Consider the following 13,495-nt stretch of genomic DNA (forward strand, 5'->3'; position numbering starts at 1 on the left):
ATATCTAATTGCCTCATTTGGTTTAAGTGATGTTGATAGTTATTCTTTTGGTTTAAAATATTGTTTTCTAAATGGAATAATTTAGGTATTTAGGTTTTGCAAAGTGCATGGCCAGTTTCAAGACACATTTTGGCTCATATATATATATTTTAAATCTATTATTTTTTGTTATTTTTTGTATTGAATCCATGACAAAAATGGAAGCAATTTCCCATTTTCCTGATTCATTCTTATGGTGATATTCCATATTTTTTGTGTAGTAACTCTTGACAAAAGCACTGACCTTGACAACATTGGCAGCAGTGATTGGGTGGTGGCCAACATCCAACAGTATGGCTACTACAGGGTCAACTATAATAAGAAGAACTGGGAGAATATTATAAGGCAATTAAGCACTGACCACAATGTAAGTGATTCTTTTTTAAATTAACCTGTAAGTACTTTAATCAAGATTAAACAGATATGAATTCATAATCTGTAGAAAGAGAAATTCACATTCACCGCAGCATGTTTTTTTTTCTTTTTCAGATGATACATGTTATAAACAGGGCTCAACTTATTGATGATGCTTTCAACATCGCCAGGTTTGTAAACAGAAAGGTTGTTAATAGAGCTGAACTCTTGCAGTGCTTTGTTCAACTATATTTTTGAAATATTTTGTCAGTTCTTGAATGATCTGGTTATTTATAAATACATGCAGTACCATATAATGAAGCTTTCAGCATTGTTGATTGCAGATTATCATATTTATCCAGGTTGTAACTTGACTGATTGTTTTGAATCATTTTGCAACAGTTTAAACTGAATCATGTATGTTTTCATTCAGATCTGGTTCAGACCCAGATGTGGATGTCATACTGGCAATGAGGACCACCAAGCATTTAGACAAGGACTTTGAATACATGCCCTGGAGAGCTGCACTCAACAATATTGGTTATATACACTCCATGTTGAGCAGAACATCACACTTTGGAAATTTCAAGGTGTTTATACTTTTGATTTAAGAAAATAAGGCTTCATCTTCCAACTTCAGCTGTTTAAAGGGAAGACACATTGGCAACATAGAAAAAAATTATAAATACTGTCCACTTTCTGTTTATGGCAAAAGTGCCATAAAATGTTACTGTAACAACAGTCTGGATTTAATTAAATGTAACAATGATGGACTGAAGTGATAATTTAATATTTCACCAGATGTGATAATTTTTTTATATGAATGCTTTCAGGCTTATATGCTTGGTCTGATTCTTCCATTGTACAATAGACATGGATGGGCAACTATTGATGACCCTGTGGAGAGGTACGTTTCCTTGGAATCTTAAAAATTGTTTTTTGTCATATACCAATAGCCATATTTTGTGTTTTCTTTGGATACTGTTGGTGTTTGTGTGTTTGAAGCTAAATATTGAACTGTGGAGAACTGGAGCATATGCAGATCACTCTGTGCATCATAGAAAAATGATGATAAGGCTCAGATATATGCATATTTTAACTTGTTTTAGTTTCAGTGAAGTATTTAATAACTTTATCAGAGCATGGCACCATTGATAACAATTTTCAAAATATTTCCAGCTTCAGCAGAACCAGTGCGATAGGCCACGCCTGTGCCTATGGACATCAGCATTGTCTGGATGAAGCCACTAAGCTTTTCAGGCAGTGGATGAACACACCCAACCCAGATGCAAATAATCCGTAAGTAACTTAATATCTCACCCTCAGTTTCCATTTCCAGTAATTGCAAAAGGGAGATTTTTGCTTGAAGCTTGTTATTGAATTAAGGTATTATACATTTACCATAAAAATTTAACTATATGAAAAATAACTCTTTATTGTTTTATCACAAGGCATCATGTTTTTTGTTTGAAACAATTTTGTTGTAAAATTTATTGAAGTTACAATAAAAAAATCTAATTTTATCGATTGATTTGATGTTATCCTAATATGTACGTATATATCTCATTATTATGGCAATAAAGAATGAATTTACATTTACCAAAAAAAAAAAGTTAGTGCAGTTAGTGTAGTCATGGATGTACATGGTTGTGCAAAGCTGTTTTGGTGCCCTCTTCTGGCAAAAACATGACTCTTTTTTGAAGAAAGTGTATATGTTTTCTTTGAATGGTAATAAATTCAAATTTTAGGATCAAGGTTGACCTGAAAAGTTTGGTGTACTGCTATGCCATCAAAAATGGAGGGCAGGCTGAATGGGACTGGGCCTATGAGAGATATAAGAAAGCCAATGTCGCTGCAGAGAAATCTAAGCTGATAGTAGCCTTGACCTGCTCTAATGAACCTTGGATATTGAATAGGTGAGAGTTGAACATATAAAGATGGAAATTACATGGAATCTTATGCAACTAGGCATAGTCAAAATAGTATCTGTAAAACAAATAGGTAATGGACCTCTAAGGTGATACATATTTTTTGTCAAAGAATAGAATTAGGTGATAGAGACGAGTTTTACAAACAAGATATATTACACAATTTTAAGTTGCATACTTTAATTTCTAAAAAATATAAACAATATAAAAAAACATGATTTTAAAACTTAACCATAAATTATTTGTAACATGTCAATGTAATGCAGTCCTATACTAATGGGAAATAGATATATAATGGTAAATCGTATCTGCTGTCCAATTTTAACCAAATCTACTTTTTCTTTGATGAAGGATATGATTTAATTTCCCACTCATTGCCAGTCAAGAAATTCTTAAACAGTTCAGTTGAACTTTTATTTATTAATTTATTTGGTTGTTGTGCTAAATTTTTATCTCCCATTTAAACAGATATCTGGAGTATTCAATGGACAGGAAAGAGGTGCGTCAGCAAGATGCAGTTTCAGTGATGGCCAACATTGCAGGGAATTCTATTGGAAAATCAATGGCCTGGAATTTCTTCAGGGCAAACTGGGACAAGATATTTGCTGAGTAAGTAAAGATTGAACTCATCTGAAAAGCAAGTAGATACCACATGATGATTTTCAACTTTTGAAAATTGCATTGAAATGTTAAAAAAACTGAGATTGCTACATGTAGTTTTGGTGTATGTGTTATGTTGCATACATTTGCATTTATTTTGTAAGCTTATTATGACTAGACCATTTCGTAATGAAAAATTCATACACTGTATTTGTTTTAAATGTTTGTGTGCAGATTTTATGTTGGATACATTTGCATTTATTTTTAAGACTATATATACTAGTAACTTAATGAAAATGGCATATTTCTTTTTGGCTTCACAGGTATTTTTTTAAATAAAATTTAACACAAAATTAAGTTCCTTAACATCAGTGATGTTTACTACTAATTGGATCATATTCTCAATCCCTTTCATAACTTCACATTACAGCATAACATATCAACTTTTGAATCTTTTCTTTATTTGTCTAGTAACATTCATCATTCATTCAACAGTTAGCTAGCATCGCTTATTTCATTATTCAATTTTTGACAATTATCCCCCAGAAAACAGTGTTCATCATGTTATGGGCAGACAAGTCTTGGTCAATCAAACTATTATGAAAGAGCTCTTTCAGAACAGCAGACTAACAGATCCGTGGATTGAATATGGGTGACCCACTTGAATGCTTGTTGGGTAATCCTCGTGGGGAATCTATTCGGCGTATAATCAGGAATTAAGCAGCAAGCTTTTTAGTGGGTTGAAGTATTTGATCTAGGGATCTGTTAGTCACTGTTCTGAATGTGCTTCAAGTGAAAATGATTCCCCTAAAGCTGCATTTCATCTTTATATTATACATATCAATGTGCTTGCAAATGGTTCTTAATTCTAACATGCTTGGGTGATGCTACCAATGTGCCAGGTTAATACTAACATCTACTAACATGGCAGTATTTGTTTTTAGGTTTGGAGGTTTGTTTTCCTTTGATACCCTAATTTCAAGCATGACTGGTGGCTTCAATACTGAATTTGAACTAGAACAGGTAAGACAATGCTTTGGGATCTGCTCTAATCCTGACTGACTGGGGATAGTTTGGAAATGATCTTCTTGAAAGATGTTTGTTTTATAGATATGGTAGTGGGCCATTTGACTTCAGTACATTAATATCAAGTGTGACTAGCTGGTTCAACACTGAATTTGAATTAGAGCAGGTAAGATTTGAAAAAAATGAAAATTCAAAGCAAGATTATTATATATTATATATTATGTAGATCATGATTCACGAAACAATTAACAAGCATATACTGCTGTCAATATGTTTTTAACATTATGTCCTTGAAAAGTAATAATGGTAATGTTATGGTATGGTCCTGATTGAATTTTGATTATGAAAGATTGCTCTGTTTTTATGCATGATGGCATGTGTAGACAGTGGCTGCATTCAGAACAGTGGACTAACTTGTCGCGGGTCAAATATGGCGACCCACTAAATATGAAAAGCTTGCCATCTAATCCACTAATAGACACTGGTAAAGACATGGTAAAGTATCAAGTAAGTCCACTGTTCTGAATGCGGCCAGTGACCCTATTGCTTAGGTATAGCATCTTTTCTTTAATCCAAGGGTCTTGGGTTGAAGTCTGAGCACATCGATCCCTATTTATTTATTCTATAATTTCTTTGAAAAAAAAATTTGGGGGTTGTCTGGTACTTTATGAATACTCATCACTCAATGTACTAAATTAGAATTAAGCCAGTTTTATTCAAATTTTAGCTTCAAGCTCTGATGTCTAGCAAAGGGAATCTGGGATCTGGTCAGCGTGCCTTTGAACAAGCTGTGGAGAAGACACGGGCAAATATCAAGTGGATGCAGGCCAATGAACAGAAACTGGGAGATTGGCTGAAAAGTGGAGGGATGTAAGTGTTGTGAACAAGGTTGAGGAGATTATTGCGATTCCCTGAGTCCTAGAATCTTATGTGATTTATATGATTTATAGAAGAATTATACGATCCTTGTTTTGAGATATGTACTGTAATATGATAGGTGAATTGATTTATTTGAACCTACTACACTAACACAGAACACTAAAGAGAGAGAGATTTAATGGGGCCCATTTTATAGTGGTGTCAACAAAAGGAATTAGTCGGCTGCCTTTTAGAAACCTGGGGATGATGATAAATATGTGTGTGCATATCATGCATGACAAAAATTAACTGACCACATTCTTAAGTAATTAAGAAAAGCAGTTTCATATGTTTTGTTTTTCTTTCCTGCAGAACTCCGGACCCTGGAACTTCAAATGATGTCCGTCTGCCTTCTACCTTACATCCAGTGTACTATAAACTAGATCTAAAACCTGATATTTATGGAAATGACCCAGAACACTTCAACTTTTCTGGATCAGTAGAAATCACCATTTTCTGCAATGAAAGCACACTACAAATAAAACTTCACAGCAATAAGCTGACCATCCCTGAAAATGATGTGAAATTAATGGATGAAAACGGAGTCCGATTAGATATATCAAACACCGAAATGGACACTGAAAATCAGTTTTTCATTCTAAATCTGCCACATGTTCTTGAAAAAGGAAAAAATTACACATTAAAGATGAAGTTTGAAGGACCATTAAAGGATGACCTGACTGGACTTTACAGAAGTCAGTATTTCAGTACTGCAAAGAATAAGACAGTGTAAGTTGTTTAATTCACACACTGATTTTCTGTTCATTTCTTGATATTGGTTAAAAATTTTTCCATAACTGTAACAGATATTGATAGAGTGAAATTAAATGCAAGAATTTGTGTTGAGTAAGTTTCTTGATTACTTTATCATGGATGTTATCTTTGTCAGTTAAAAGTAGAATTATTGTTTGAAGTTGCATAGATTCCAATAATTCAGAATAACTTATCTGATAGCAATAAAATTGCATAAACAGTCTGACTGTTATGGTTTGAGGAGACATTATATTCTGTGTTCTCTTCAGCCACATTGCCACCACCCAGATGCAGCCCACAGATGCCAGAAAAGCTTTCCCCTGCTTTGATGAACCTGCATTTAGAGCTGTCTTTGAAGTGACTCTGTGGAGAAAAGACCCCATGAAATCCTTGTCCAACATGCCTATCAGAAATACTACGACTCAGTAAGAACTGACAGTGCTCTACATTTTCATTTATGCTGATGAAAATATTAAGATTGACGAGAATAAAATTAAAAAAATAGTTTCATCCCAGAAAGGAATCAGAAAGACTAGAAGAATCTGAAAGGTTTCAATGATAAACACTTTTTGTTTTGATATGAAATTAATAGGTAAAATAGCTTAAAGTATGTAACTAATGCCTAATAAAAATGTAAATTTGTATATCGATATAACTTGATTTCATTTGAGTTGTCACTTATTCACATAATTTTATTTTTACTTAATTCTGATTGATCTATTTTTGATCTATTTTTACTACTGATCTTTATCTGGAAGCAATTCTTTTTTTAATTTCAGATCAGGTGGATGGATTGCAGATCATTACCTCCCCACCCTTAAAATGTCCACATACCTCCTGGCTTTCATTATATGTGATTTTGACTATGTCGAAAATACCACATCCAGAAACACAATAGTGAGTAGTAAAATTAAAAAACCCAATCCTCATACATTCTGACTATTAGTTTTTGTATAAGATTGACTGCATTCAGTTTTTGTGATGTAACAGGTGAGCCTGTATTATAGATAAGTCTGTATTAAGATAAAAAAAAACATTACTTATAGAGATAATAATTAAGTAGGTAAGTCTGAATTAAAATTATAGAGCTAGCAAAACATGTACATGTGGACAGGATGTGGATAGTTGTGGGAAGAAAAGGATAGTCAAGTAACCAAGCATGCAGTTGTCTAAGGGCAATAAACGCACCCTTAGTTTCAGGGAGCTGACAGGTATAAGCGATATTAAGAGATAAGTTTCCAGTAGACAGTGAAACTTGGGGTGTATTTTTAAGTCACTTTTTGAGTTTTTATTTATAAGAAATAGGAAATTTATTCATAGCAATATCTGTTTCATGCTTACAGGTCAGAGTCTGGGCCAGACCTGAAGCTAAGGACCAGGCATACTATGCACTGGATGCTGGAGTACGCATACTGGAGTACTTTGAAGGCTATTACAACATTACATTCCCTCTACCAAAGCAAGGTAAGGACAGAACCCTTTTATGAAGCAAATATGACTGCAATATTTGTATTTCAAAATCCTCTAAGATATTTAATATTTGAGACATATAAAAAAGGAAATATCTTTTCTGTGAAAAAGAATAATATACCTGACTTGTGAATAATATTTTTATTCTGATTCAATTGGGAAAAGAGAATAATAAATTTCTTTCTTCGTTAAACATTTCTCTGACTTTATTTCTGGAGTCTTGTCAAACTGGGGTCTGATTGATATCGTGAAGACAGCTGATATTAAATGTAAAAAAACTACTCTTTTTAGACATGATAGCTATCCCAGACTTTGCTGCTGGAGCCATGGAAAACTGGGGTCTGATCACTTACAGGGAGACGGCTGTTTTGTATGATCCTAAAGTGTCGTCTGCTGGCAACAAGCAGTGGGTCGCAGTGGTAGTGTCACATGAACTGGCCCATCAGGTAGGTAGATGAAAATGTCACACTGTAGTTAGTCCTGCATTTGTTGTTGTTGTTGTTTTGTACTAGCACATCCACTGTCTAAAGAGTCACCTGCTGGGAATGAGCAATGGGTAGCTAAGGTAGTCTTCCATGAATGAACAGATCAGTTGGGTATGGTATTCAAAGGATATGGTTGCAGAATATCTGTCCAAATGTCTGCCCTCATTGAAAATATGGTCATTGAATTAAGAATGCTTATACACATTTTTAATGAACAATCATTTGTTTAGACATTTCATATTTATTTTAGTTTAATCAAAAGTTATTACTGCTACTTGCATTTATTTTTAGGTGCAAAATTTACTTCTCTTTATGAGATGATGCAAGTAAACAATTTTGTTTTCCAGTGGTTTGGCAACCTGGTAACTCCACTGTGGTGGGATGACCTGTGGCTTAATGAAGGGTTTGCCAGCTATGTAGAGTACCTGGGAGTGGACTTCATAGAACCAACTTTCAAGATGGTAATTTGAAAGAATTTATTGTCAATAAATTTGGAAGAAATAATTATCTTAAATACATTCATTTGTGATACTAGATTGTCATAAGTTATTCCAATCCCCCTCAGTAATTATTAGATTTTGTGGCTGTTTGGCTTTAGATAAGGTTCATGATGGATAATAACTAAAAAAGGACAAATTAGTCCAAACCCGATTTCATTTGGTACTTGGGTAAATTAAGTCCTTGATTGATATGGTGGTAAAATTTTAGAAAAAGTAACCTATTAATTTTTTCATTGTATCAGATGGAGCAATTTCTTACCGAGGCCTTGCACGATGTGTTTGGTTATGATGGCCTGGCCAACTCTCACCCCATCTATGTTCCTGTGGGACATCCTGATGAGATCAATGAGATATTTGACACAATATCATACAGCAAGGTCAGTATTAACATGGATCTGATAGGATGAGAGAGTGGGAGTGGATTGAAGAGAAATTAATATGCAACTACTGGTATATGTGGCATTATGCAAAGCAACAAAAATCATGTCGTTTTTCTTTCTTCTAGCTCAATCTATTGGTCATTTTGTTTGTCTCTTCAGCCTGCTTGTTTGTCCATGTATCTTTATTTCATTTTGGTAAATTCCAGGGTGCCTCTATTATAAGGATGATGAGTCACTTCTTGACAGAAGATCTATTCAGGAGAGGACTCACAGTAAGAGACATAAAGGATGTCATGGTGCTTTAAATATCATGGAAAAAACTAAACTATTTAGAATTATTTGATATCTTTTCCTGATATGTCTGTATGGGGTATATGTCATGTTTCTGGTCCTGGGTTTGTGTTTAATCACCTCTTCCTGGACATTGCATCTTAGTACATATATATATAATGGTGAATACTTAAAAGATATTGCAGCATTATGATTTTTGCAATTTTTTTAAATTTAACCGTAAATATATTACAGTCACATGAGGTATTAAGATAAATTTGATTTACTTTTTTCTGTCAGCACTACCTTAATAGACATGCCTATGATGTTGCCACACATGATGACCTGTGGAATGCCCTCACTGAGGTAATGTGAATCACTGGGGAATTTTTGTGATTCTTTCACAAAATTATCAAAAAGACAATTTACTTTTACAATTTTTTAGTAAAATAGTTCAAATATCCTGTGAAAAATTGTTTGATGATTGAAATTCATTGATGTTTACAAATAATTTTATTAAGACTTTTGTTTTTAACTATTACTATGACACTCACTATACAGGGCCGTAGCCTGAGCAAAATGCCAGGGGGGGCAGTAAGCGGACACGAGCGGGCAAAGCCCCCGAGGGGGTGGGTGTGGAAAATTTTTAAAAAACTGTATGTATAATACTGCATTCTAGTGCATTTTAACTGTTATTTATTGCTCAATCAGAAGTCAAAAATTGTGGGTTCATTTTGCCATTTTGCCATATTTGCGCCTCAAATCCCAGGGGGGGCAGCTGCCCCCCCTGCCCCCCCGGAGGCTACGGCCCTGCTATAAAAGAATTCTTATTGCCATTTCAGCAAACCCAAAAAGAAGGAGAACTCATGGATGTAAAGACAATAATGGACACTTGGACACTCCAGATGGGTTACCCAGTGGTCAAGATAAACAGGGACTACAGTGGACACTCAGCTACTGTGACACAGTCTCATTTTCTCATAGATCCAACTGTAGAACCAAACCCTAAATATCCTTCACCTTTCAAGTAAGTTGAATTCATCATCCTTCATTTGACTGTATTACAGATTGTTAACTTATGTTTTCTTAAAACGTTTTTCTTTGTTTATGGATTATAGCCAAAACTGCCTGATGAACCTGACTGTATTATAGTATTTAAAAAGCCAAACCTTTTTAAACACAAACATATAACCAGCAAAGAACATTTCTTGCCTTACTGGTATTGTCTAGAAAATAAAGATGTCTTGTTATTTTCTAACTAGCTACAAGTGGGAGGTGCCCCTAACCTTTACAACTTCTGTAAACCCACAGTGGGGTGGAACTGATATCAGGTGGATGCATAAAAATGATGCAAACTGTGAGTTATAGTAAAACAATTTACATCTTGTTCATGGATATACTTGGTTTTAGATGTGTTATTTTCAAGAAAATTTGTATAAGGAATAGAGAGGGTGTTATAATGTGTGTATACTAGAATTTTAATATCAGTATTACAAAAAAGATGAAAATAATGATAACAATTAGATAAATTAATAAATGTTGAATAGATCCCATGTTAAAATAATTAGAACTAATTTTCTGCGTAAAAATGACCAAGTAAAGGTAATCATTCCATGTGGAAAGATTAGATTTTGAATATATAGATAAAGAATATCAATACTAACTAACTTTTGTTTGCCATACAGATTGTTGAATAACTTCTTGTTTCATCTTGTTTCATTAGTTATGCTCAATACAACTGACTTGAATAATGTTGGAGATGATGGTTGGGTGATTGGCAATCTTCAGCAGTATGGCTACTACAGGGTCAACTATGACAGGAAGAATTGGGACAACATTCTCAGTCAACTCCAAGATGATCACACGGTAACTTAACAATATTGCATTTGATTAGATACATTAGATTGCATTTGCCAAGATGATGGTGAATTATTTTAGAAATCCCAATATTAAAGTCACAGGGATATTGGATATTAGATTATTGTGGGTATATAAAGTGGTTCATGTCAATGATTTTGTAAAAATGTGTGAAGGTGTGATGGTTTTCTCCTTCCAGAAAATAAATGTGAAGAACAGAGCTCAGATCATTGATGATGTCTTCAACATAGGAAGGTAGTTGCATTTAGTTTTTTTGTCATTTGGTGTGTGGTGAAATCAATAAATATTTTCACTCCCTGTGAGACTTTTAAAATCTTTTCTTTATTTGTCTAGTAACATTCATCATTCATTCAACAGTTAGCTAGCATTTCATTTTGTTGGAATTCTTATGTTTCGATTAAAATTTTATTTTTGAATTTTTTTAGGAAGTAAATATTTCTGAATGGATAGTGAATAAAGTGATTAACTGTTCCCCTATACTCACAAATTGTTTCAATTCTAGTTCTGGCATGGACAGTGATGTGGATATAGTGCTGGCCATGGAGACCACCAAGTACCTAGTCAAGGAGGTGGACTATATACCATGGGAGACTGCCCTGATAAGCATGGGACAGACTGACCGCATGCTGAGCAAAACAGGACTTTATGGCAATTACCAGGTAGAATACAGAGTGCAGAACTTGATTTTTTCTATTCTTTCCAAGTTCGACAGAATTACCAGATTTTGATTGTTGCTTCAATTTTTTCAAGGGACCACTCTAGTGGGTTTGTGGAAGTTATTTACCAGAGTAGAAATAAAGCAGCAGTGGGTAGAGTACAAGAGCGTTTTCAATGCCCTGGCCGGGGATCTTCAGATAGCTTTTGTGAATTAGTTTTTATCAATTATGTGTAAGTTTACATAAATATACAGGAATCACCAGGAGTGAGAGATGAAGCTAGCATTCGGTCATGTGCTTTTCAGATTTTTTGTTACAAGTAATGTTGTATTTGTACATTTACAGCTCAGTGTTGTAATATTTAGAATCCTGCATTCCATTTTATTTTGATGACTGATATGATCAAATTACATGTAGTAGTAAAATGTGATTAAAGTTTTTACATTAATCAAAATTCTTGGCTTTATACTCATTTACAACTTTGTTTAAGTTATTCTTTTTAACCTTTCACCTTCTTTTGCAGAAATACATGTTAGGCCAGATATTACCTCTGTACAACAAAGTTGGTTGGGAGGATACTGGAGATCATATTGAACAGTATGTAATATTGCATTTATCTGTCAAAATCATAACAACCAACAAATCCTCCAGCACACACACAAGTACCATATCCTCTCAGGCTTGTAGCCAACAATTTTCAAAAAAGAGGCTCTTTTTGTGAAAAAGTGCTTCTCCACCCTTAGTCACCCTGAGCTTCAGAGCTAACTTGACACTAACCTTTTCACTGTAGCCTATCTCCATCGTGTCAAGTAACCTCTGACCAGATTCGATTGCCTCCGCCGCCCGCCAATCAAATTTAAAAGCCCGCACTCAATGACTCATTAAACGATCTAGCCAATGAACGCGAACGAGTCAAAGCGCGCTTTGTTCAAATCCGGACCAATCAAAGATAAGGCTGAATATCAGGGTCTTGCCGTAACCTGTGGGCAGCACGCAAATAACATCGTCTCTCAGTAGATAATGATGCAGGGCATCATACTGCTCTGGTTTCAATTCCGATATACTCCATGCTTTCTTTGTGTACGGTTATGCACTCGGAACCACTCGGAACTACTCGGATGTCTCCGCACTCGACAATAACTATGTTGTTAGTATGGAGCTTGCGGAATCAGCCGAGGATTGCCGATTGACGATCAACCAATCAGCGTTTTCACCAAACTTTGGTGAAAAATTTTGAAACATGGATTCGATTGGCTTATATAAAATAGGTCAAACTATTTTCGTCAGAGGTTACTTGACACGATGGAGATAGGCTACAGTGAAAAGGTTAGTGTCAAGTTAGCTCTGAAGCTCAGGGTGCCCTTAGTTGACCCAAATCGACAAATAGAACCAAAGCCAAATTTTGATTCAGAAAGGACCTTTCCCTATCAGAAGGACAGCTCTTTGTAACTCCCTAAACTCCCTGCCTACAGGTCACTCCTCTCATTCCACCTCTTCAGCTAAAACATTTTTACTGAACATATTTCAGGTACAACCGTATAAATGCCCTGTCAAAAGCCTGTGACTATGGACACCAGCCATGTAGAGACAAGGCTAGTGAGATGTTCACTGCTTGGATGCGTTCTGCTAATCCAGATATGAACAACCCGTATGTATCTTATTTAAATACTTTGTAAAATATTTTTCAGTAAAATTACTCATTTTTTTTTTTAAATTTAGATTAAGATTATCTGGCTAAGATTATCTGTAAGCACAAAGTTATTATTTACTTTGCATTTTTGTTCATGGTGCTGATTTTGAATTATAGAATCATGTATGTGTTCATTAAATTTAATGTTTTATTAAATATGGAAAAAGTAGTGTAATATAACTTTTTCAATGTTGAATTTTCTTAATTTTGCAGAATTGCCCCTAACCTCAAGTCTCTGGTGTACTGCAATGCTATAAAAAATGGAGGCAGTGCTGAATGGAATTTTGCCTATGAGAGATACAAGAAGGCCAATGTAGCCTCCGAACAATCAAAGCTGCTATATGGACTGTCTTGTAGCACTGAAACCTGGATTTTGAGCAGGTGAAAGGAAATCTGAACATTGTTTAGCTGAAAAGAAATAATGAATTTATGGCAGATTGTGTTATCCAATAAGATGGGGCAAAACATATCAAGTGAAATTCATGCATACCTCATCCCTATTTTGCATCAGGTTTTTATATTCTGATTTTGGTGGATAACTTTTTTTT

At 34.6% G+C, this 13,495-nt stretch overlaps 1 protein-coding gene across 7 annotated transcripts in view; it reads left to right on the top strand.

The window, feature by feature from the left end:
• The window catches only part of LOC106172388 (uncharacterized), an 80,605-nt gene that overhangs the window by 16,840 nt on the left and 50,270 nt on the right, over positions 1–13,495 (top strand). For 5 of the 7 annotated variants that reach the window (XM_087006623.1, XM_087006622.1, XM_087006621.1 and 2 more), the window contains exons 13-38: positions 261–406; positions 529–584; positions 827–983; positions 1,227–1,300; positions 1,573–1,692; positions 2,142–2,309; positions 2,790–2,930; positions 4,032–4,113; positions 4,675–4,817; positions 5,178–5,594; positions 5,888–6,043; positions 6,398–6,515; positions 6,962–7,082; positions 7,380–7,534; positions 7,921–8,034; positions 8,316–8,450; positions 8,660–8,725; positions 9,024–9,089; positions 9,566–9,750; positions 9,986–10,080; positions 10,447–10,589; positions 10,780–10,835; positions 11,104–11,260; positions 11,781–11,854; positions 12,786–12,905; positions 13,161–13,328. In XM_087006623.1, coding sequence (XP_086862749.1) covers positions 261–406; positions 529–584; positions 827–983; positions 1,227–1,300; positions 1,573–1,692; positions 2,142–2,309; positions 2,790–2,930; positions 4,032–4,113; positions 4,675–4,817; positions 5,178–5,594; positions 5,888–6,043; positions 6,398–6,515; positions 6,962–7,082; positions 7,380–7,534; positions 7,921–8,034; positions 8,316–8,450; positions 8,660–8,725; positions 9,024–9,089; positions 9,566–9,750; positions 9,986–10,080; positions 10,447–10,589; positions 10,780–10,835; positions 11,104–11,260; positions 11,781–11,854; positions 12,786–12,905; positions 13,161–13,328 — 3,433 coding nt within the window. Of the gene's footprint in view, positions 1–260; positions 407–528; positions 585–826; positions 984–1,226; positions 1,301–1,572; positions 1,693–2,141; positions 2,310–2,789; positions 2,931–3,865; positions 3,945–4,031; positions 4,114–4,674; positions 4,818–5,177; positions 5,595–5,887; positions 6,044–6,397; positions 6,516–6,961; positions 7,083–7,379; positions 7,535–7,920; positions 8,035–8,315; positions 8,451–8,659; positions 8,726–9,023; positions 9,090–9,565; positions 9,751–9,985; positions 10,081–10,446; positions 10,590–10,779; positions 10,836–11,103; positions 11,261–11,780; positions 11,855–12,785; positions 12,906–13,160; positions 13,329–13,495 lie in introns of all 7 variants that reach the window. The other 2 variants (XM_087006618.1, XM_087006619.1) reach the window with 2 other exon arrangements.

The sequence above is a fragment of the Lingula anatina genome, chromosome 2 (assembly GCF_051362555.1).
Source record: "Lingula anatina isolate TDL-2025a chromosome 2, LinAna3.0, whole genome shotgun sequence".
In the NCBI taxonomy this organism is placed as follows: Eukaryota; Metazoa; Brachiopoda; class Lingulata; order Lingulida; family Lingulidae; genus Lingula; species Lingula anatina.